The sequence below is a fragment of the Delphinus delphis genome, chromosome 15, assembly GCF_949987515.2.
Source record: "Delphinus delphis chromosome 15, mDelDel1.2, whole genome shotgun sequence".
In the NCBI taxonomy this organism is placed as follows: domain Eukaryota; kingdom Metazoa; phylum Chordata; class Mammalia; order Artiodactyla; family Delphinidae; genus Delphinus; species Delphinus delphis.
In genome coordinates this window covers 23,788,696-23,812,104 of record NC_082697.1, presented here as the reverse complement: position 1 = coordinate 23,812,104, position 23,409 = coordinate 23,788,696, and the positions used below count along the sequence as shown (strand labels likewise).

The 23,409-nt window shown below is 58.2% G+C and overlaps 1 protein-coding gene across 1 annotated transcript; it reads left to right on the top strand.

Annotated features, from left to right (window-relative positions):
- The first annotated feature begins 1,189 nt into the window (after positions 1-1,189).
- Positions 1,190-22,784, top strand: MYH7B (myosin heavy chain 7B). The gene is made up of 39 exons (XM_069541478.1): positions 1,190-1,300; positions 1,783-1,939; positions 2,230-2,257; positions 3,328-3,408; positions 4,981-4,999; positions 5,819-5,911; positions 6,046-6,109; positions 7,157-7,255; positions 7,926-8,029; positions 8,143-8,281; positions 8,581-8,699; positions 8,791-8,940; positions 9,123-9,293; positions 10,369-10,548; positions 10,641-10,773; positions 10,854-10,930; positions 11,356-11,443; positions 11,645-11,762; positions 13,552-13,675; positions 13,777-13,913; positions 14,697-14,952; positions 15,783-16,025; positions 16,686-16,862; positions 16,949-17,094; positions 17,413-17,503; positions 17,581-17,970; positions 18,643-18,769; positions 18,857-18,975; positions 19,066-19,262; positions 19,387-19,736; positions 19,860-19,984; positions 20,079-20,194; positions 20,641-21,037; positions 21,111-21,236; positions 21,321-21,491; positions 21,583-21,687; positions 21,770-21,865; positions 22,321-22,458; positions 22,534-22,784. Exons 1-39 carry the CDS (start codon positions 1,190-1,192, stop codon positions 22,543-22,545), a joined length of 5,574 nt encoding a protein of 1,857 aa, XP_069397579.1. The 3' UTR covers positions 22,546-22,784.
- The last annotated feature ends 625 nt before the right edge of the window (positions 22,785-23,409 follow it).

Genomic DNA, 23,409 nt, shown 5'->3' with positions numbered 1-23,409 from the left:
TAAAGGCTACTATTTATGACCCAGTTTGCTCATAGGACAATAATAACAATAGGCAATGTGTATCAAGTGCTTATTGTGTGCCAGGCCCAGAGCAGATGACTTTCCATGCATCATCTCAACAACCTGGGGAGATGGAGACCAGGGCCAGGGCCAGCTTCGTGGGTGTGCAACCTCTGCAGCCACAGAGGGGCCTCATGCTCGATTTAACACTCTGTTATCACCATCTTGAAACTGTAAATAATTTCTTAACAAGAGGATCTGCATTTTAACACTGGGGCCTGCAAGTTATGGAGCTGGTCCTGACTAAGGCACTTGACTAGTAAGTGGCAGGACACCTGAGTCTGTGCCTTTAACTGCCATGAAATATGGGCTCCCTGTAGCTCTGGGGCCAGCTGACCAGGCAGGAAGGAGCATAAGACAGACTTACAAGACCTGGGTTTGAGTCTTCAGTGAAATGGGGGAGGCAGAACCCACTGAGAATTAAGTGCCTGATATTGAGGGCTGCTCCATATGGGAACTAAGGACATGCCCATAATGTTTTACCTTTGAGGGACAGGCCCATAGAGAATGAGGGATTTTCCTGAGGTCACAGGGCAAATACAACAGAAGCAGGAATCTGAATCCAAGTGTGTAATCCAGGGCTGTGAGGGACTGTAACCTCAGTCAGGGGACCCTTTGAGGAGATCTCTAGGGACCCTCCCAGCTCTGCCCTTCTGGGAGTCTGTGTCTGGAAGGATCTTTTCTGGGTACTCCTGCATCCTGACAGGGGCTCCTAGGAGGGGCACAGCTGTGTAGACACGATCTGGGAACCCCAGCCGGGTCCCCAACCCCTGGATGTGCGTCAGCCTTTCTCAAAACCCCCATGCTCTCCCCAAAACTCAGGGAAGAAGCGGGTCTGGGTACCTGATGAACAGGATGCTTACGTGGAGGCTGAGGTCAAATCCGAGGCTACTGGGGGCAGAGTCAACGTGGAGACCAAAGACCAGAAGGTTTGGCTCCCCCTTTTCCCGGAATTAGCTCCTCTGCCTTCCCGGGTGTAGCTCCTGGCCAGTGTGCTCTGGATGATGAAAGGGTGTCTGGGAGCGTACAGGAGTGAGAGGCTGAGGTCAGTTTGTTCCTGCCCACCTGTCACCCCACTATACGACCTTCCTGGCAGGTGCTGACGGTTCGTGAAGCTGAACTGCAGCCCATGAACCCGCCCCGCTTCGACTTGCTGGAGGACATGGCCATGATGACGCACCTCAACGAGGCAGCCGTACTGCACAACCTGCGCCAGCGTTACGCTCGCTGGATGATCTATGTGAGCTGTGGGCCGGGGAGGGGCCACGGGTGGGATGGGGCTGTGTGTGGTGGGGGCGGGGCCATAGTAGCAGGGGCGGGGCTAGGGCAAGAGGCACAGCTTGGTGGGGACAGAACGGGGGGAAGGGGCGGGGCTGTGTGCAGTGGGGGAGCAGGGCTAGAGGCAGGGTAGGGTGATGTCATGGGCCTGTGGAGGCGGGGCCACTGGCTGGGGCGGGGCTAGAGGTAGGGCTGGAGGTTTGGCTACGACAGTGTAGGGGCGGAGCTGCAGCAGCACAGAGGCTGGGCAATGGGGCTATGAAGGGGCCACGGGCTGTGGGCAGGAGTAAGGGCTAGGGCGGGGCTAGGGCGGCCACAAAGGGTGTGGCATCGCACCTTAAGCAGCTCCTTGGGGGATTTTGCAAGGGTCACAGTTTTGCGAGGGCTAGAGCCTGGGGATGGGAACTTGGCCTCCAACAACCTATCTATACACTCTCTCCTCAGACATACTCGGGCCTCTTCTGTGTCACCATCAACCCCTACAAATGGCTCCCGATCTATACAGCCTCTGTGGTAGCCGCTTACAAGGGAAAGCGCCGCTCGGAGGCCCCGCCCCACATATATGCGGTGGCAGATAACGCCTACAATGACATGCTGCGCAGTAAGGGCCGCCTTGACTCCTCTCCCCCACCCGAGGCCCCTCCCCCGGCTCCAGGACCCCCTTCCCTCCACTTGCACTGCCCTCCTTTTGATGCTGCTGGACACTCTAGCATATCCTTCTGTCTCTCTAAGTGGGAGCTGGCCTGAAGTCTGAAGGTCCCACCTGGTCCTTGCCGTTTCTGGCCCTGGGTGGTGGAGGGGCTGCCCCAGCGCCAAGGATACCCAAGGTGTTCCACCTGTGGCTGGTCCCTCACTTTGGCTAACTTGTCTATCTCCTCCCCTTTCTTCCAGACCGAGAGAACCAGTCCATGCTGATCACGTGAGTGTGGGGCTCTGGGGATGGGGTGGGAAATGCTGGCCATCTGGCAGGAAGAGAGTGGAACTAAAATCATTTCCCAAGGTTGAATACAAAGTGCTTAGGGCAGGGGTTTTACCGCCTGGAGTCAGTGTCCCAGGTGAAACTAAATTAGAGCATTTTCTTTGCCCCCTATTCTGGGCAGATGTGTTATGGGTGGTGAGCAGGAAGGGGGTACCAGACTGATCACCAGCCCTGATACCCTCTGTCCCTAGGGCCTGGAATCTTCTCCCACCTTGATCTTTTGGGAGTTCTGATTCTTGCTCAAGGGGAGTGGGGAGACCCCTTTCCTCCTTCTTACCGTCTCCATATTTCTGAATCTTATTTCTAATCCTTTGTTTGCTTTCACTGGTAAGTGGTAGAATTCTTACATACCAAGTTTATATCCAGCCAAGCCAATATGGACATCGTTCGTGTGTGTGTGTGTGTGTGTGTGTGTGTGTGTGTGTGTGTGTGTGTGTGCAGCCTGCTGGTGAAGATCAAGACCTTTGAAACCAGAAAGACCTGTATTCAAGTTCTCACGGGTCCACTTCCTGCTGGTGTGCTTGGGCCTCTGAGTCTCATCAGGACAGACAGAACAATCCTATTTACCTACCACACAGAGCTATAGGAGTCAGTGAGTTAATGTCTGTACCTGGCACACAGCAGAAACAGCTACATAACTTCTCTGAGCCGCATTTCCTTATCTATCAAAAGCGGATGATAATGGTGCCTGCCTTACAGGTTTCTGAGGCTTAAATGAGCCAATATAGGTAAAGCACTTGGCCCAGTGTCTGGCAGTAAGTTAGTGTTCAGTAAACAGTGGCATCATAATGTGTTTTCTCATCTCACTGGGATGGTCTATGTTCGCTTGTTTTGTAAACAATTCTGAGGGCTAATTTATCTCAGGAGTTTTGAGTTGGGGTGTGGGTCCTGAGTTGGGAGCTGGGTGTGGGGAGGGCAGAGGGGCCCTGCTTGAGGGGTAGGGTGTTGGGGGATGGGAGGAATTAGAGTAGTCAGATGGACATTGGTGACTCATGTTTGTGTCGTCCAAGGGGAGAGTCGGGGGCCGGTAAGACGGTTAACACCAAGCGGGTCATTCAGTACTTTGCCATCGTCGCTGCCCTGGGAGACGGGCTGGGCAAGAAGGCCGTAAGACTCGCCCACGCGGGCGCTGCTCCCTGCTGCTTCTGTTTTTCTTTTCTTTCTTCTCCTTTTTTTTTTTCTTCTTTTTTTCTTTTTAAAAAGTTGATTCCCCAGAGCCTCCAGCCCTGCCTGAGCCTCCCACCCTGGTGGCAGACTCTGGCCTGAGCAAGGCTCGACCAGCGAGGCTGTGGCCATTCTCTGTCACATTGTATGACGTGGTCCCAGGCTTGCCTCACTGTTCCCATCTGGAACACAGCGGGTGGGACCACATTGCTATTCCTAAGCATTTTATGTATTTTTTCCCTTTCATCATGACCTTCATATTTTGAAAGAGTTTACCAGGTAGGCTGCTTTTACCAAGAAGTAATTGTTTTCTTAGTTTTCATGCACCAAAGATACAGTTACCTGCTGTTAATCAAACAAGCAGGTTCAGCCAGAGACAAGGGCACTTGGCATTCCCAACAGCCAAGGTTAAGGGGCAGTTTTGCACCCCATGATTTCTTTATGGTTTTTGAAATTTTCTGAAACAATGGGGGAACCAATTTTTTGTTTTGTTTTTGTTTTCGAGGTACAACTTTCATTCCTAGCGCCAGGGCCAGCTGTTCAGAGCTCTGTGTGTGCTCCCCTACCCCAATATGGGTTGCCTTTTCTTTCCAGAAACCCAAGGCCTCCTCCTGCACAGCCCCTACTCCTGGTCCTGTTGAGCCTTGCATTTGTTCTGGGACATTTTTCTTTCTTCTTTCCATTTAAAGTTTTTTTCTTTTTGCCTCTTCCTATTTTCCCCGTTGATTTTCTTGTGTTTTCTTTTTATTTCAGTTTTGTTTTTTTGGTGTGGTGGTGGTTGTTTTGTTTTTGCTGTTGACTTTTTGGTACTCTTTCCTCCCTCCCCCCCCACCCCATTTTCCCAACTCCCAAAGTGTCTCTGAGGATGCTACAGAAAGTCGGGTATTGGTCCAGGAACAGGAATGGAGGGCAGGGAGCTGGCAGGGATGCAGCTGGGAGGGGCGGGGGTAGGGGGCACCTGGGCAGAAAGGAGCCCTGCATTGTGGAGTTGGGGTTGGGGGGAGCTGTCAGGCAGGGGAGGTAGAGAGAAAGGCTGCCCCCCCGCAGGGGCCATGGGTGCTGGCGCTTAAGAGCCTTATCAACCTCCCTCCCCTCGGCCCCCAAATTGACCACATCTCCAAAGACAGCCCTGTTCAAAAGCCCTGGATATGAATGTGTGGGGTGGAGCTCGGGGGAGGGGCTCCTGCCGGTTCTCTCCTGCCTCTGTCTCCCCAGCAATACCTCAGGGGGATTTTTAAGTCTTAGGCTCCCTGGAGGTGAGTGAATAACCACAGTCCCCTGGCGTGGGACAGGTGGCATGGCACCTGTCACTCCAAAATCTATTCCTTCCTTTTTCTCCCTTTTTCCCCAGGCTGCTGGGATCCAGGGTAGGGAAGAGAAAGAAAGGGAAAAGGAGGGAAGACAAGGATGAGGCTAGGAGAGCAACAGGGGGAGGATCCCCTCCATTCAGTAAGTCCCTCTAGATGAGACATATGGGTGGCTTCGGGCATCGTGGAAAGCAGGATGCCTGGGGTCAGTGTCTGCTCTGCCCCTGACTTACTGTGCCATCTGGAGCAGATCACTTTCTTGCTCTGAGTCTTAGTTTCCTCATTTGCAAATTAGGGCTAATAATGTGCACCGACAGGGCTATTTTGAATAATAGTAGGTGTACAACTGTACGATGAAAATGCACCTCATCACAGTACAGAGGAGTAGTGTGAAGATGGGAAGTCATAGAGGGAGGGGAGGGGTCAGGAGGTTTGGGCAGGAAGAGGTCTCTTCCAGCCTCAGAGCGTCAGGGAAGCCTTCCTAGAGGAAGGGGCATTTGAGCTGGGCTCTAAAGGGGAGTAGACTGTAGTCAGGAACCTCTAGGGCTTGGGGCAGGGTCGCTTCCTGGGGCATGGGAAATGAAATGATATGGAGGAGGCCAGAGACAGGGCTTGGGGGGGCTGTGAATAGGAGACCCCCAGACGCAGCCCCTGCCTCAAGCCCCTGACTAGGGCCATGTTTGCTCTACTTTCTAGCATTTCTCCTTCTAACAGTCCCTGGAGGGTCGGGCATGAGGGGTCGGGGTGGGGGGTACACATTTGGGTGACTAACGTTCACTGTCCCGCTCGCCACCCACTGCCTGCTCCCGCCTGGTGACACCTCACAGCCTCTAACTTGTCTTCCTTCTCCTCCCGGCAGTTTCTGGCCACGAAGACCAGGGTAGGTATGGGGCTGGTGTGAGTGGGGCAGGCAACAATTATGAGGTCCTGGGGACCCCACCTCCCCTCCCCTTCCCAACCAGAGGTTGTCTGGGCTGGGCCGAGACCCCGGGACCACGGGCTGACAGAGCCCTTGGCCCGCCACCACCAGGGCACCCTCGAGGATCAAATCATTGAGGCTAACCCTGCCATGGAGGCTTTTGGCAATGCCAAGACCCTGCGGAACGACAACTCGTCCCGCTTCGTGAGTGCTGCAGTGGGAGAGCCGGGTGTGGGTGGAGCCCGGTCTGTCGTGGGGAGACACAAGGTGGTGGGAGCCTTGGACGAATAGGGCAGCGCTGGCTGGGCACCCAACTGAGGTTGCTTTTCTGCCCACAGGGCAAGTTCATCCGCATTCATTTTGGTCCCTCTGGGAAGCTGGCATCCGCGGATATTGACAGCTGTGAGTCTAGGAGAGGGTGGGGGAGGGTGAGGATGGGGAAACAGGCCCAGGCCTGAGTCTTTCCGCTCAGACAGACTGAGGTCTGTCATCAAGTCCTTGGGGCTCCCACCTGTCCCAGTCGCTTCTCTTCATCCCCTGGCTACAGCCCAGCTCAGGCCACCTCACTTCTCACCTGGAACATTCCCCCAGCCCCCATGTAGTCTTCCATTCTCCATTCTTCTGCTGGATCTCCTTTCAGCCAGAGTGATCTTTTCTTAGAGACTAATCTGACCACATTGCATTCCTGCTTAAAAACCTTTTCCAGATCCCATCGCCTTAAGATGGAGACCCAAATCTTTATTTGGCCAGTCAGGCTCCTTGTGACTGGGCCCTTCCCCTCACCCACCATCCCAGTCATTTCTCTGGTGCTCGATAGGGCAGGCCTGTGCCCCTCCTGCCGTGGCCTCATCTCTACACCTCGAGTCCCCATTCTTCCTGGAAGCCTCCCCCAATGCCTCTCTGGGGTCATTGCCCACCTGACCCAGACCTGCTGCATAGACACCAGGTACCCAGGCTGCATGCATAGAGGGGCCCCCACGCTGACTGCTCCCCATCTTGGGGTGCATGGCCAGATGCTGATGGATAAGCATGGGCAGGTGGTGATAGGCGGGAACGTCATAATTCATGCCCCGACCGACCCATGCACAAACACACAGAGGCTCTGCTCGGTGGACACACTGACACACCAGCAGTGCTCTGGAGGAAAGGAGTGTGGTCTGTGGATGGTGGAATGAAAGCACAGATGAAAGAATAGACAAATCAAGACCCATACACAGACAGCTACGTTAATACACCCACACACAGAGACACACAGACGTACAAACATATGCATTCCCACACCGTGACACGTGTGCTGATGGAGAGACACCCTTCAGCACATGCTGGCATGTGTGCAGACACGGCACCTCTACACACACCCCAGCCCCTTGCTGACACCTCCTCCCTGCCCCTCAGCCATAGTGGGGTGACCCACTCGGGAAACTAGGCCAGCACCTCCCTTTTCCCCAGATCTCCTGGAGAAGTCAAGGGTGATCTTCCAGCTGCCTGGTGAGCGAGGCTACCACGTCTACTACCAGATCCTCTCGGGGAAGAAGCCAGAGCTGCAGGGTGAGGGCCAGCAGCAGATGGGGTTGGAATCAGAGCCCACAGGTCTGGGTGGCAGTTGGGCTGCCCAGCCCTGTTCCGGCCCCCGTCAGAGCAGGCCCTGGGCTACCTGTTCCCCCACTGTTCTGGGGTCTGTGACATCCCTTCTTTCCTGGAGACCCAGAGCCCCTTCTATCCACCCACCCCCTTCCTGGGACTTCCAGTTCTTGCTGAGCCCTCTCCTCCTCATGCTAGGAAATGGGCCCCTTAGCACCATTGCCCTGGCAAGGTTGTCTCTCCTGCTGTCCTGACACTAGAGGCCCCACCTAGCACCAGTGGGGAGCAATGGCTCTGTCTAGGCCCAGCTCCCCTCTCTTGCAAGCCACTCAAGGGCAGAATCTGGTCCTCGCTGGGCCGCAGCACCCAGCACAGGGTCTGGGCCATAGGGGTGGCTTGTGGAATGGTCAAAAGATGAGTGAGACGTTAGGGACCGAGGCTCATTTCTCAGAACTGTAAAGAAAGAGAAGCCATGGGTGTGGGAGTCGAGGAGACAAACTCAAGCTACAAAGTCTCGGGAGGGCCCTACACTCTCCTGCCGGGCTGGCTCCCAGGATCCACCACGCTGGGATGGGGAGACGGAGGAGAGCTGGGTGAACACAGCCGACCTGTCCTTCTCCGCCCCGTGTACCCCCAGACATGCTGCTTCTGTCTATGAACCCCTATGACTACCACTTCTGCAGCCAGGGCGTCATCACTGTGGACCACATGAATGACGGGGAGGAGCTCATGGCCACTGACGTATGTGTGTGGTGGGAGGGGAGGAAACCTGGGGGAGCAGGTCCAGTGCCCTTCACTCGGCTGAACCCTGGAGGAGCCCAGACTTCTCTGAGCCTTCCACACCCCACCCCCAGCATGCCATGGACATCCTGGGCTTCAGCGTGGATGAGAAGTGTGCCTGCTACAAGGTCGTGGGGGCCCTCCTGCACTTCGGCAACATGAAATTCAAGCAGAAGCAGCGGGACGAGCAGGCCGAGGCCGACGGCACCGAGAGTGAGGGGCCCTGACCCTGGCCTGACCTGGTCATCCTCGACCCTGATCCCAGCATCCAGTCCATGACCATTAACCCTAAGCCTTGTTCACAGCCTTTGACCTCAGTCTTAACCTGGCCCTGATTGTAAACCGTGACTTCTCAATTCCAGACCCTCACCCTCCTGAGCTGTACAGTTTGCTGACCCTGAACTTAACCTCTTCCAACCTCCCTCTCATAACCCTAAGTGGAGGCCGGTGGAGCTCCCACGTACCCGTGTTCTTGGCCTCCTCCCCCTCATCTCACCCATGTGCCCTGCCAGGTGCTGACAAGGCTGCCTACCTGATGGGGGTCAGCAGTGGAGACCTCCTCAAAGGCCTTCTGCACCCCCGAGTGCGTGTGGGGAACGAGTATGTGACCAAGGGTCAGAGCGTGGAGCAGGTGAGCGGCTGGCAGGCGGGGCCCACCTGGGGACAGCTGGGGCAGGGTCCCCTCCTTGCCAGGTCCCAGAGCAGCCTCCCCGCGCCTCCAGGTGGTGTTTGCCGTGGGGGCTCTGGCCAAGGCCACCTATGACCGGCTGTTCCGGTGGCTGGTGTCACGGATCAACCAGACACTGGACACCAAGTTGCCCCGTCAGTTCTTCATCGGCGTCCTGGACATCGCCGGTTTTGAGATCTTTGAGGTGAGGGCAGGCCCACACCCCCAGGCTCTGTTCTCTCTGGGGTGGAGGACCATGGGGGTGGGGACAGGAGCCCTGGGTGTCTGCCTGGAGGCGGGGTGAGCTCCCGCACACCCCTGTTCTCTGTGGGTCTCCTTGTCCCCATCTACAAGGAGGTCTGCTGAGCCGGGCGCCTCCCACTATAGTTTAACAGCTTTGAACAGCTGTGTATCAACTTCACCAACGAGAAGCTGCAGCAGTTCTTCAACCAGCACATGTTTGTGCTCGAGCAGGAGGAGTACAAGCGGGAGGGCATCGACTGGGTCTTCATCGACTTCGGCCTGGACCTGCAGCCCTGCATTGACCTCATCGAGAAGGTGAGGCCCGGGGCCAGGTCACTGCAAGGAAGGGAAGGCATGGGAGCAGTGGGTGAGCAGAAATGAATGCGCACTTGTGTGTGAGCGAGCGTGTGCAAGCCTGCATGTGTGTGTGCACGTATGGGCGTGGCTGTGCACATGTGTGTGTAACGTGTGTATGAATGGAAATGTGTGCATGTGTGTGACTAGGTGTATTGGAGATTGAGTGTGATTGTGTGTTGGTGAGCAGTGTGTGTGTGTGAGCGTGCAACCCAGCACTGTTGCAGCCACAGTTTCTTTGGACCCTCAAAACTGTCCGGAACTACAGGGCAAGGTAGGGTGCGTTTGTTTATTTGTCTATAAAACATTACATACATTTCCCTATTGTACAAAGACTAGAAAGAAAGAAAAATCAAAGAAAAATTGAAAAATCAGAAATAAAGGAGAAAAGACGTGTCCCCCAATCCTACCACAACCTGTTTGCTCCCAGTCCTTTATCCTGGGCATCTCTTTTCTCTTATGAACACAGACGCATTTCTCGTCCTCCCTTTTCTCTGGGAGTGTATTTTGAGCGTGGTGCTTTGTTGAAGAAGGCACAGTAGTTCACGCAGCAGATGATTTTCATGCATTTCTGTAATCTCCTACTAGTGGACATTTAGGTGGTTGACAGCTTTTGCTGTTATAACAGCAATGAAAGTATTCATTTCCCCATTTTGCAGGTTAGGAAATTGAGGCTTAGAGAGGTCTAAGGGCCCCATAGCTACTAAGTGAGGAAGCCAGAATTTGAACTCAACTGCCTTTTTTGACTGTACCACGTGTGAGAGTGTGAGACCACGGATACCGGTTTGAGTTTGCGCACTTCTTATAAGTAAAGAGAACAACTCAGAGCTGCAAGTTGGGCAGAAGGGGCTTGGAAGCCAAACCACAAACTTTCTTTCTTAGAAGACAGGGCTCCTGGGTGCAGGTCAGTTCTTCGTCCCTCAGGGCAGATGGCTGAGGTTGGAGGGTCTGGGAAAGCTCCCAGAGGGAGGGGGTCCAGGAAGTGGGGATCCAGCCCAGCCTGGATGAGCTGGCTTGATGGAGGCCCTGTCCCCAGCCACTGGGCATCCTGTCCCTTCTGGAGGAGGAGTGTATGTTCCCCAAGGCCTCAGATGCCAGCTTCCAGGCCAAGCTCTATGACAACCACGCGGGGAAGTCGTCCAATTTCCAGCAGCCACGGCCTGACAAGAAGCGCAAATACCAGGCCCACTTTGAGGTGGTCCACTACGCGGGCGTGGTAGGTGCCTGTTGAAACCCCAGCTCTTGACCTCTCTCCTCCCTCCTCCGGGTTCCCCCACCTCAGTTCAGCCCCCGTCTGGTCTCTGGCAGGTGCCTTACAGCATCGTGGGCTGGCTGGAAAAAAACAAGGATCCACTGAATGAGACGGTGGTCCCCATCTTCCAAAAGTCGCAGAACAAGCTCTTGGCTACTCTCTACGAGAACTATGCTGGCTCCTGCTCTAGTGAGTACAGAGGGATGAGATTCTGTCGGGGACTCACAGGGGGATGTCCCTTGGAGTGACTGGTCCCATGTCTCTCCTAGCCGAGCCCCCCAAGTCTGGGGTGAAAGAGAAGCGTAGGAAGGCAGCATCATTCCAGACGGTGTCCCAGCTACACAAGGTGAGGCCCAGTCTAGGCCTCGTGCAGGCCCTCACCCTGCCGCCTCCACCCCGTCCCGGCTCCCTGCTCTGTCCCCTGCACCCTGGGCGGGCGGCCGTTAAGACTTGCAGTGATGTTTAATTCCTCTCCACGTGAACATCACAGCAAGTCTGTGCTGCTTCCCGTCCCCATGCTGCCTGGGCAGGGTTTGCGGGGGATGGGGCCGGAGCCACGGGGATTGGGTGGGGGAGTGAAGACTTTGGTGATGGTAACGGGGACCCAGTCAAACAGAAGAGGGCAAAGGGTCACAAGGAGCAGAGTGAAAGGGCAGCACTGCAGAGACACGCTTAGGCACCTACTGCGCAGTCCTTAAGGGGCTCATCCACTGCGGTTTCCAATTCTGCTTCTCTGCCCTCTTGTGCTTTCTCCCCTCTCCTCACCCCCAGGAGAACCTCAACAAGCTGATGACCAACCTGCGGGCCACACAGCCCCACTTTGTCCGTTGCATTGTCCCCAATGAGAACAAGACCCCAGGTAGTCACCCCAGGGTGGGTTGGTGGCATGGGGGCACATTGGAGGGAGGGGACAGGGCAGACTGGAAGCTGGGTCTTGCCTCCTCCGCAGGGCCTGCTCAGCCTCAAAGTGAGCCCTGTGCCTGAACTCCTCGTCTTTTCTGGGGCATGAAGTTGTGTCCGTTGACCTCTAATCTTTTCCTTTAACCCCCACCATGTCCAGGGATCATGGATGCCTTCTTGGTGCTACACCAGCTGCGTTGCAATGGGGTTCTGGAGGGGATCCGGATCTGCCGACAAGGATTCCCCAATAGGCTGCTTTACGCTGACTTCCGGCAACGGTGGGTGTCTCCCTGCCCCAGCCCTGGCTCCTCCCCAGCTCCAGCCTGAGGGGGTGGAAGGGCACCGAGGAGGATGCAGGGGGACTGGGGAGGGGGCCAGAAGGTATCCCAGTGGGAGATGCTGATGGCTGAGACTTGGGGGTGGGCGGTGGGCTGGGGGAGAAGTGAACAGGCTCAGGGTAAATACTGGAGGTGCAGCCAACAGGCCTTGCTACTGATGAATTGGATGTGGAATAAGAAAGAAAAAGAAAAGACAAGGGTGACTTCTTGTTGGTTGGCCTGAGCAACTGGGGAGTTGGTGGTAGATTTACTGAGAAACCAAGATAGGATTTTTAAAATTTTGTGGGGAAGTAGGAGGAGAGTGGATTGAGCTCTACTTTGAACATGTCAACTTTGAAATGTCTCCAGCAGGGAATTCCCTGGCCGCCCAGTGGTTCGGACTCCGCGCTCTCACTGCTGAGCGCCTGGGCGTTCGATCCTTAGTCGGGGAACTAAAATCCCACAAGCCACACAGCATGGCCGGAAAAAAAAGAAATGTCTCCAGCAGATAGGAAAGCTGAGGGGGAGATGGGATTTGTTAGTCTGGAGCTCAAGGGTCGGGGGGCAGGCAGAGCTGGAGGTAGATTTGGGAGTTGAATGAGGGTTCACATGGACTAGACTTTATGTAATGGCTGGCACCAAGTGAGGGCTCAGTCCGTGCTGTTAGCCCCTCTGCCTTCCCTTTATAGGTTTGATTTTTGTCAGGCTGCAATCGTGCACAGTTCCCTCCCCCTTCAGAAGTAACTGGGGCCATCCACGCTGACCGTTATACTTGTGTGTCCATACAAATATTGTACACATGGGTGCACACGCACATGTTCTCTTTGTTTTTCCCTGTAACTATATGTCTTGGAGATTGTTCCTTATTAATAGACATAAGTCTGCATCATCATCCTTTTTTTTTTAAATTAAGACTTTCTTTTTTTAGAGCAGTTTTAGGTTCATAGCAAAATTGAGGGGAAGGCACAGAGATTTCCCATAAGCCCCTGCCCCCACACGTGCACAGCCTCCCCCATCATCAGCATCTCCCGCCAGAGCGGGACATTTGTTACAGCTGATGAGCGCACACTGACACATCCTAATCACCCAGAGTCCATAGTTTCCATTACAGTTGGTGTAATGGAACTTGGTGGTGCACATTCTAGGGCTTTGGATAAAGGTAATGACACATGCAGCAGCCATTTTGTTACGGCAGTAAAATATCCCCTAATCCAGTGACCCGTGCTTTGTTCATCAGTCCCTTAGTGAGGGGCCCTTTTGTGTTTCTAGGGTTTTGCCTTCACAGTGTGGTCACGACAGCCTGACCCACACAGCCCTGTACACATGTGCAAGTGTGTCCCCTTTGGAAGTGGGTGTGCCAGAACCCTCGCTCTTGTTGATTAGAATTCTCTCCCAAATGTTTCTTCAGTTTGTGATATGCTGTAACACGTCACCTTCTTTACTTTTTTTGGCCTCCTGAAAAAAATGATAAATTATTAAAAATCATAAACTAAAAAATTATAAAAGTGCTGTATGCCTTCTGTAAATGCTGCAGGCTCCTAAACAACTGAACTCCTGAATGCATTCAAATGCTACCCAAGCTTTTAACGCCGAGGATGCCCAGTCCTCCAGTGTCCCAAGGCCGTCCCCCGCCAGCCTGTTCAGGGGGTGCCCCTCTGGAGCCTCTGCTCCGGCCTCTGAGGGGCCAGCCTCTTCAGTCATCGGCTCCCTGCCCAGCACCCTCCTCTCCAGCCCTTCCCCGCTCCCCCAGGTACCGCATCCTGAACCCCAGTGCCATCCCGGACGACACCTTCATGGACAGCAGGAAGGCCACAGAGAAGCTGCTGGCCTCGCTGAACATCGACCACACCCAGTACCAGTTTGGCCATACCAAGGTCAGGGCACAAGGGAATTAGGGCGCTGGACCGGATGTGGGCAGTCACACGGCAGGGGTCACGCAGGCGACTGAGGGTTACACCTACCCCCCGCACCCCAGGTGTTCTTCAAGGCTGGGCTTCTAGGCGTCTTGGAGGAGCTTCGTGACCAGCGTCTGGCCAAGGTCCTGACACTGCTGCAGGCACGGAGCCGGGGCCGCCTCATGCGCCTCGAGTACCAGCGCCTGCTTGGAGGCAGGTGGGTGTCGGCAGCGGGTGGGGGTGAGGCGGGGGTACAGCCACTGTCCCCCAGCTCGCAGAACCCTCTGAACCCAGACTCTCTGAACCCTGTCACACCGTCCTGTGGGTCAGATTTCACCGTGTGGCTGCCTGCGTGCCTCCCAAGGGGCAAGGCTGTGGTTTGTGCCATGCAGCCCCCAGCTACCACTTCCTCACCTCAGAAGTTGGGGTAAGAGAACCTGCCTGTACTCCAGGCCATCCCAGCGTGTGGCCCGGAGTAGTAATAAGGGCATCTAGCGTTTCCCAAGACTCTTAAGTGCCAAGCCCTGGGCAAGATACTTTATTTGAAGTTATCTCGGTGAAAGTACAGGACAGTCCTGAGAGGTAGGTGCCATGATCGTGTCTGTTCACTAGAGGGGGTGTCTGAGCAGAGCGAGCCTGCCTGCTGGCTTGTGGCGGGAGGTGGGAGGCTGGGATGTGAGCCCAGGCAATCTGACCTTATATAAGAGCCCAGTGGCTTAACCGCCCCTGGTGTCTTCAGGGCACTTGCAGGGGCCATTCAGGGCTCTTGAGCTCCCACCCCGGGGGCAGACCTGTGTGACCTTGGGCCTCACCCTCAAGTTCACCTGTAAAGCAGAGGATTAGGACCTACTTGAGAGGCTGTTGGGAAGGTTAACGGGGTCCCACGCTGAAGTGCTCAGTGCAATGTCCGGCCCAGGGTAGGTGCTCAGGGAACAACGGGGCTGTCATTATGAAGGGGGGGCACTGAACCTGCTGGCCACCTGTGGCTGCCCCTCCCCAGGGATGCCCTGTTCACCATCCAGTGGAACATCCGCGCCTTCAACGCCGTCAAGAACTGGTCATGGATGAAGCTCTTTTTCAAGATGAAGCCACTACTACGCTCGGCGCAGGCTGAGGCGGAGCTGGCGGCCCTGCGGGCAGAGCTGCGGGGGCTGCGAGGGGCACTGGCCACCGCCGAGGCCAAATGCCAGGAGCTGGAGGAGACGCACGTCAGTGTCACCCAGGAGAAGAATGACCTGGCCCTGCAGCTGCAGGCAGTGAGTAGGGGAGGAGCAGGGTTTCTTTCTGCAACTTGGTGCCCCCCGGCCCCCAGCCCCCTCAGAGAACCCCAGGCCGCTCCGAGGAAATACTGTAACCGGATCCCCACCCAGTCTATGCATGTGTCCTAATGCTCCCACGCCTTGTGTCCCTGTGGCTTCCTGCAGAGCTACAGTGTAGCCCCAACTCTCCCCTCCTCTCCATCCCCGAGACAGCCGCATGCTCCCTTCTCTGGTTAAGGGCCACGGGAACCCAGGCAGCAGGTAACAGTAACAACCAGAGGGTAGAGATCAAGGGTCCGGATCCTCCCCAAGTCCACAGAGCCATTCCTTCCTTCAGCAAATACTTTGAGTGTCAGGCCCCATGGAAGCTCTGGATATACATTGGTGGGAGAACAGACAGGCCTGTGCTCACAAACTCACCTGCTAGAGCAGGAGACGTTATACAGCCAGGTAGTGAGGAAACAGTGATGGCAGAGAACCTGAGCCCTCCGTGGCCGTGCAGGGCTCTCCCCCTACCTCAGCCCCGTGTGGGCAGAGCTGGCAGCTGGCTTCTCTGCTAGAGCCCTTGTTTGGGCCTTACTCTGGGTTGCCCCCAGCCTGTCTAACGTTCCCCTCTTGCTGCCCCGTCCATCCCTCTACCTGAGCCCTTATCCCACCACACTTGAACGCCTTCAGGGCCAAGAGCAGGTCTTCGGTATTCCTTGGTCCCGGAGCCCAACTGAGCGTGTGTCCAGCCTCTGCACAGACAAATGAACTTGCTTTCTGGGGCCTGGCCTGGTTTCCCTGAGCTGCCTTGACCCTGCCCCATTCCCCGTGTCCCCCTCCAGGAGCAGGAAAACCTGGCGGATGCCGAGGAGCGCTGCCACTTGCTCATCAGGTCCAAGGTGCAGCTGGAGGCGAAGGTGAAGGAGCTGAGCGAGCGGCTGGAGGACGAGGAGGAGGTGAATGCTGACCTGGCTGCCCGCCGGCGCAAGCTGGAAGATGAGTGCACAGAGCTCAGGAAGGACACTGATGACCTGGAGCTGACGCTGGCCAAGGCCGAGAAGGAGAAGCAAGCCACGGAGAGTAAGGTGTGGGCCGGGCCGGCTGTGGCCCTGGGCAGGTGTCTTCATCTCTGTGGGCCTCAATTTCCTCATCTGTCAAATGCTGCTGTTAATAGCAGCACTTCCCTCATTAGGGCGGGTGAGGATTCAGCGTGTAACTAGCCTGTGCTGGCGCTCGCCACAGGGCCTCGCCCGCAGTAGGTACTCAGCAAATGCTAGTGATTGTCATCCACCAGCTCCATGTCCCCCGGGTGCCTTCCCTCACTGAACCCTCCCAAGAGCCCAGGTGGTTCAAAGACTCGGGGTATTGACTCCCTCATACAGGAGGGGAAAGTGGGCCTCAGCAGGGTAAGCCGCTTACTCGGGTTCTCACAGGTGCTCCCCGAGGAAGGCAGGACTAGGAAACAGCTGCTTAAACACCTGTGCATCCCCAAAATAGCTGGTGTCTGTTGATCTCTCACTCTGGGCCGGACACTGTGCACAGGGCTTTGTGAGCATTTGCTCATTAATCCCTCGAGGAGGGCGCTATAATCACCCCTTAAGGGTGAAGAAGTTGAGGCTCAGAATGAAGTGACTCGCCCGAGGTTCCCTGGCTCGAAGGGGACGGTTGCTGTGACATGGTGTGGCGGCCGCTCAGACCAGAGTGTGGTGGGAGGCATCCCCGTGGTGACCTTGGCCCTGACACAGGTGAAGAACCTGATGGAGGAGATGGTGGCGCTGGAGGAGTCAGTGGCCCGGCTGACAAAGGAGAAGAAGGCCTTGCAGGAGGCCCACCAGCAGGCCCTGGGCGACCTGCAGGCTGAGGAGGACCGTGTGAGCGCACTGGCCAAGGCCAAGGCCCGCCTGGAGCAGCAGGTGGAAGACGTAAGTCGGGGCCACGGCAGCGGCTGTGTGCTGGGGCCAGGACAGCCAGGACGGTGCAGAGCCCACCCACCCCGTCCTGCCCACAGCTGGAGTGCTCCCTGGAGCAAGAGAAGAAGCTGCGCATGGACACGGAGCGGGCCAAACGCAAGCTCGAGGGTGACCTGAAACTGACGCAGGAGTCGGTGACGGATGCTGCCCAGGACAAGCAGCAGCTGGAGGAGAAGCTCCAGAAGTAGGCGTTGGGGGGGGGCCTCAGCCCCGACCTCCTGGCCACAGGGGGCTTCCTGAACCTGCACCCCGCTTCTCACCCACCTGGACTCTAGTCAGTTCTGCATCACAGCAGAGGTTGAACCCTAGGGTGTAGGGGGTCACCAAGGGCCACGATCTAGGGCCAGGCCTTGAGAGGGAACACAGGGATGAGGTCACTTAGGGCTGCTCCGGGTGAGGTGCCTCAGTCAGCGAGTGTGCTGGGGGCGGGTACGGAGGGGCCCCAGGCAGGTGGATGGGAGTTAGGCCCTGGGCCGGCTCATGCCCACCCTGTGACCTCCAGAAAGGACTCCGAGCTGAGTCAGCTGAACCTTCGAGTGGAGGACGAGCAGCTCCTTGGGGCCCAGCTGCAGAAGAAGATCAAGGAGCTGCAGGTGTGCGGGGGACGGGGGTGGGCGGAAACCTGGGTCGGAGGCCCTCAGAGGTGACACTGCCGCCTGCGCATCCCCAGTCTCGGGCGGAGGCGCTGGAAGAGGAGCTGGAGGCCGAGCGGTCGGCCCGGGCCCGCGTGGAGAAGCAGCGGGCAGAAGCAGCCCGGGAGCTGGCGGAGCTGAGCGAGCGGCTGGAGGAGGTGGGCGGCGCATCCGCGGGGCAGCGCGACGGCTGCCGGAAGCACGAGGCCGAGCTGGGGCGGCTGAGGCGGGAACTGGAGGAGGCGGCCCTGCGGCACGAGGCCACAGTGGCTGCGCTGCGGCGCAAGCAGGCGGAGAGCGCGGCCGAGCTGGGCGAGCAGGCGGACAGTCTGCAACGGGCGCGACAGAAGCTGGAAAAGGAGAAGAGCGAGCTCCGCATGGAGGTGGACGATCTGGGCGCCAGCGTGGAGACTCTGGTCCGTGGCAAGGTGTCTGCCTCCTTCCTGATCCCGACCTCTGACCCGACTCTAGCAGCCTATCCTGACTGAACCCCTTCTGACTCCAGCAGCTGACTCCTGACCACCCGCTGCCAATCTGACTCCATACTAGTCCTGGCCCTACACCCGATCGGGACCCCTGACCCATTCACCTGACACCCAGCCTGAACCCCACACCAGTCCTGACCTCAAACCCTACCTCCTAAACTCTGTGCCCTGACTCCAGGGGATTTTTGACCCAGTATCCAATTCCAACTTCTCAGTCCTTGACCTCTGAATTCTGACCTCATGCCTGTCCTGACTCTGTTCCTGTCCTTAATCCCAGCACCCAACCCTGACCCCTGACCTTTGTACCACCTAAGCTTGACAGCTGACCTCTGACCAGTGTCCCCGGCCGACTTCAGACTCTAGTATCCTAACCTCACCTTGACCCACCGGCCTTGGGACTAGTACAGCCCTCTCTCACTTCTGACACTCATCTCTTAAGCCATAGTCCAGCAATAGAATCTCCGACCCTGAACGTGGGGTTCTGTTCTCCCTTTGATTCCTGGGCACGTGTCTAGCCTGCTAGTTCCCGACTCCGGGTCCCCATCTCTGACTGGCAGCCCTAGATCCTGCCCTGTGAGTCACAAACCTTTTCTGATCCCTGACCCCGGATCCCAGGCCAGTGCAGAGAAGCTGTGCCGGGCCTATGAGGATCAGCTGAGCGAGGCCAAGATCAAGGTGGAGGAGCTGCAGCGGCAACTGGCAGATGCCAGCACCCAGCAGGGGCGGCTACAAGCCGAGAGTGGTGAGGCCGGGGGCTTGGCGGGGCCGCAGTGGGGCTCGGTGCTGCCCCTCACCCACCTGACCTGCCGGCTCTCCCCTTGGCCTGCAGGGAAGCTGAGCCGACTGCTGGAGGAGAAGGAGTCTCTGATTAGCCAGCTGAGCCGTGGGAAGGCCTTGGCCACCCAGAGCCTGGAGGAACTGCGGCGGCAGCTGGAGGAGGAGAGCAAGGTGGGCCAGCCATTAGCTGCCACAGAGCAGGCGGCGTGGGCACAGGGCCACTGGCCCGGCCCGATGCTGAGGTCACTGGGCTCTCTGCAGGCCAAGAGCACGCTGGCCCATGCCGTGCAGGCTTCGCGGCATGACTGTGACCTCCTGCGGGAGCAGCACGAGGAGGAGGCCGAAGCCCAGGCCGAGCTGCAGCGGCTGCTGTCCAAGGCCAACGCCGAGGTGGCCCAGTGGAGGAGCAAGTACGAGGCAGATGCCATCCAGAGGACCGAGGAACTGGAGGAGGCCAAGTGAGTGCCTTGCGGGCCAGGCCGTCACCACACAGGGACGGCGCCTGCACCTCGAGCTGTCAGGGGTGAGGGGAGATGCAGGGCTCAGCTACGCATCCAGATCCTGTCTGCTCCCGTGGCCTAGAAAGAAGCTGGCACTGCGGCTGCAGGAGGCAGAGGCGGGGGTAGAGGCCGCTCATGCCAAGTGCTCGTCGCTGGAGAAGGCCAAGTTGCGGCTGCAGACAGAGTCGGAGGACGTGACCCTGGAGCTGGAGCGGGCGACCTCGGCGGCCGCAGCGCTGGACAAGAAGCAGCGGCACTTGGAGCGGGCGCTGGAGGAGCGGCGGCGGCAGGAGGAGGAGATGCAGCGGGAGCTGGAGGCGGCCCAGAGGGAGGCCCGCAGCCTGGGCACGGAGCTCTTCCGGCTGAGGCACAGCCACGAGGAGGCTCTCGAGGCCCTGGAGACGCTCAGGCGGGAGAACAAGAACCTGCAGGGTACGACCCACCCCAGGGTCAGAGCCGCTCTGGGGTCACTGGGAGTCCCTCAGGGTCACACAGGGTGATGCGGTTGGAGCATGAGCCGTGGGGTGGCCCCTCAGTGCCCTGTCCACTCTGCAGAGGAGATCAGTGACCTCACAGACCAGGTCAGCCTCAGCGGGAAGAGCATCCAGGAGCTAGAGAAAGCCAAGAAGGCACTGGAAGGGGAGAAGAGCGAGCTCCAGGCTGCGCTGGAGGAGGCTGAGGTCAGGGGCGGGGTGGACACTGACCCGCTGCTCCCTGGCCTCCCCTCTCAACACACATGGCCCCACCACCATACTATCTGCTCTGTATCCCCAGGGGGCCCTGGAGCTGGAGGAGACCAAGACTCTGCGGACCCAGCTGGAGCTTTCCCAGGTCAAGGCTGAGGTGGACCGGAAACTGGTGGAGAAAGACGAGGAGTGCACTGACCTGAGGTGCGGGGCCGGGCTGTCCCTCCTCCCCGGGCCGACAGCCTCTCCTATCCCAACCACCTGAGAGCAGAAGGGCAGGTGATGTTGGCTGAGCCCCACTGTGCGGGGGACTGGCACAGACACCTAATGCCCCCATACCCACGACCCTCTCAGGTGGGGACTATCGTCCACAGTTTGGAGGTGAACCTCGGAGAGGCCAGAGGACTTGCCCAAGGTTACACAGTGGGGATAGAGCCAGAGTTCAGTCCCTGTCTGTCTGCTCTGGGGCCTCACTCTTGCCTGTGAAATTGCTCTGATGGGCAACAGGCAGGCAGACACAAGGGGCTTGAAACCGGGGAGAGATCAGTCACTTATTCCCCAACTGGCTTCACGTCTCCAGTGTTCCCTGCGTGTCTGTAAGCAAGTCCCTCGCAGGCCACGACCCCTCCTTTCATCCCTCCTAACTACAGGCGCAACCACCAGCGGGCAGTGGAGTCCCTGCAGGCCTCCTTGGATGCAGAGACTCGGGCCCGCAACGAGGCGCTACGGCTCAAGAAGAAGATGGAGGGCGATCTCAACGACCTGGAGCTGCAGCTGGGCCACGCCACCCGCCAGGCCACGGAGGCACAGGCCACCACGCGGCTGCTGCAGGCCCAACTCAAGGAGGAGCAGGCGGGGCGGGATGAGGAGCAGCGGCTGGCGGCCGAGCTCCACGAGCAGGCACAGGCCCTGGAGCGGCGGGCCGCCCTGCTGGCCGCGGAGCTGGAAGAGCTGCGGGCCGCCCTGGAGCAGGCCGAGCGCAGCCGGCGGCTGGCGGAGCAGGAGCTGCTGGAGGCCACCGAGCGCCTCAGCCTCCTGCATTCGCAGGTGAGGATGGGGGTCACAGGGACGCACGGGGCGGGGGCCTGAAGGCCGACTCTAAAGCCCTGCCCCCCCTCAGAACACAGGCCTCCTGAGCCAGAAGAAGAAGTTAGAGGTGGATTTGGCCCAGCTGAGCGGGGAGGCGGAGGAGGCTGCCCAGGAAAGGCGGGAAGCCGAGGAGAAGGCCAAGAAGGCCATCACCGACGTGAGGCTGGGCCGGGACCGTGGGGGCCCCGAGCAGAGCCCGAAGGGACTTTGACCCCCGACCATGCCACCTCCTCCCGCACAGGCAGCCATGATGGCAGAGGAGCTGCAAAAGGAGCAGGACACGAGCGCACACCTGGAACAGATGAAGAAGACTCTGGAGCAGACGGTGCGGGAGCTGCAGGCCCGGCTTGAGGAGGCAGAACAAGCCGCCCTCCGTGGCGGGAAGAAGCAGGTGCAGAAGCTGGAGGCCAAGGTGTGTGCGGCCCTCCCAGTCCCTTGCCCTGCAGGGTGGGCCACCCGAGGGCAGGCTGAGGGCACCAGGCCCACTGGCTGGCTGCTCGCAGGTGCGGGAGCTGGAGGCCGAGCTCGACGCAGAACAGAAGCAGCACGCCGAGGCCCTCAAGGGGGTGCGGAAACATGAGCGCCGGGTCAAGGAGCTCGCGTACCAGGTGGGTGACCAGGTCCACCTAGGGGGGCAGCCCTGGAGCTGGCCTGGTTCGGGAAAGACCTGAATCTCCTTTGCCTGCCCAGGCCGAGGAGGACAGGAAGAACCTGGCTCGCATGCAGGACCTGGTGGACAAGCTGCAGAGCAAGGTCAAGAGCTACAAACGTCAGTGTGAAGAGGCGGTGAGTGCACGGGGGTCTGAGGATGCCTGTGGTCACCCAACTTCTACAGCTGGCCCCAGGCTCTGCAGCCAGGTGGGATGCCAGCAGCTGGTCAGGCCTGCTCTATCGCTGGGCCGTGGATTCCCCCGTGTTGGCTTAGTGTGTAGGTTGGGACAGAGACCCCCACTGCCCAGCGAGAAGACACGTTTCTAACAGCTCCGGCAAGACGTGAGACCTAGCTCTGTCTCTGAAGGGACCGCATGCGCCTTCCCCTTCCGGCCAGGTCTGGCACACGGGCACCTCTGGAAGGAGTGGCTCCCCCCACCCTGCTTCCTACTGTGGGTACTGGCAAGGGGGGAGGAGGGCCGCGGGCAGTGGTGGTGGAGCAGAGGTGAGGACCCGGAGAAGCCAGCCCCTTCTGGGGGTGCTGACCCTTTCAGTGACCAAAGGGTGAGCGGGCCTGCCTGTGCCCCCAGGAGCAGCAGGCCAACACTAACTTGGCCAAGTATCGCAAGGCCCAGCACGAGCTGGATGACGCGGAGGAGCGGGCGGACATGGCGGAAACCCAGGCCAACAAGCTGCGGGCGCGGACCCGGGACGCCCTGGGCCCCAAGGTGAGGAGTGGTGTGGGGCACCCACCCTGCCCTCCGCGTGGGGGGCAGCTCACCCAGGCACCCCTCTCCCCTTAGCACAAGGAGTGACACCTGAGCCCTGGGCTCTGAAGAGGGACACCTGCTGTTTGCCCCACCCTGATCCTCTCCTCTCCATCCCTGCTGGAGCCTCGCCACCCCAGGCTCTGCTACACCCTGAATAAACGCCACGTCTGCAGCTCCTACCGGGTTCCTTCTCGTTCTTTGGGGTTCAGGAGGGGAGGGGAGCACGTGGTCTCATGGACAAAAGTCAGGTCCACATCAGTCATTTAAAATAAATTCTTTAATAGTCTCCATTTAATTGGTTTATTTGTTGTTAATAAATTGGCAACACACGGAGGGGCCGAGGGTATGCTCCCAGGCAGGCTCCTGCGCGGGGTGGGCTCAGGCAGGAGATGCTGCCCTGGAGCGGGGGGCCCGGGCACAGCCTCCCTGTGCTCCAAGGGATGGAAAGAGAAGGCCCCTCCCACTTCTGGGGGAACCCATGAACACAGCGGCCAATGAGCAAACAGAACCAGAGGAGCTAAAGGAAAACGAGGGAGGAAGGGAGGGACAGATGGGCAGGCTTGGGGGAAGGTAGCGTTCTCTGGTGTCCCCCACCCCTGCCCAAGGGCTCAGAAGCCTTTGCCTGGGTCCAAAGGCCAGGGCAAGCTTGGCTCACAGATTGGGGGAGGGTGCCCTTATCTCCCTCCCCACCCCAGGACTGACAGCCAAGAGACCGGGCAGGAGCTCAGACAGAGCTATTTTTAAAAGTCCCCTTACCTCTGGGTGGGCCGGGACCCCAGGGTTCTGAAGGAAGGGTGGGCACAGTGTCCCTGTCCTCGTCATGGAGATCTTGAGGGAACTGAGGCTCCCCAATGACCCGGGGCCCTCAGACCCAGGGGCCAAGGGCTTCTAGACGCTCCCTCCCACCAA

What these genes read in the sequence shown, in the direction of transcription:
- MYH7B (XM_069541478.1), top strand. Translation starts at nt 1,190, where the DNA reads ATGAACCCGCCCCGCTTCGACTTGCTGGAGGACATGGCCATGATGACG. An exon ending in ACGACAACTCGTCCCGCTTC is followed by an intron (nt 5,912 to 6,045) that starts GTGAGTGCTGCA and finishes TTCTGCCCACAG; the next exon opens with GGCAAGTTCATCCGCATTCA. An exon ending in TACGCTGACTTCCGGCAACG is followed by an intron (nt 11,763 to 13,551) that starts GTGGGTGTCTCC and finishes CCGCTCCCCCAG; the next exon opens with GTACCGCATCCTGAACCCCA.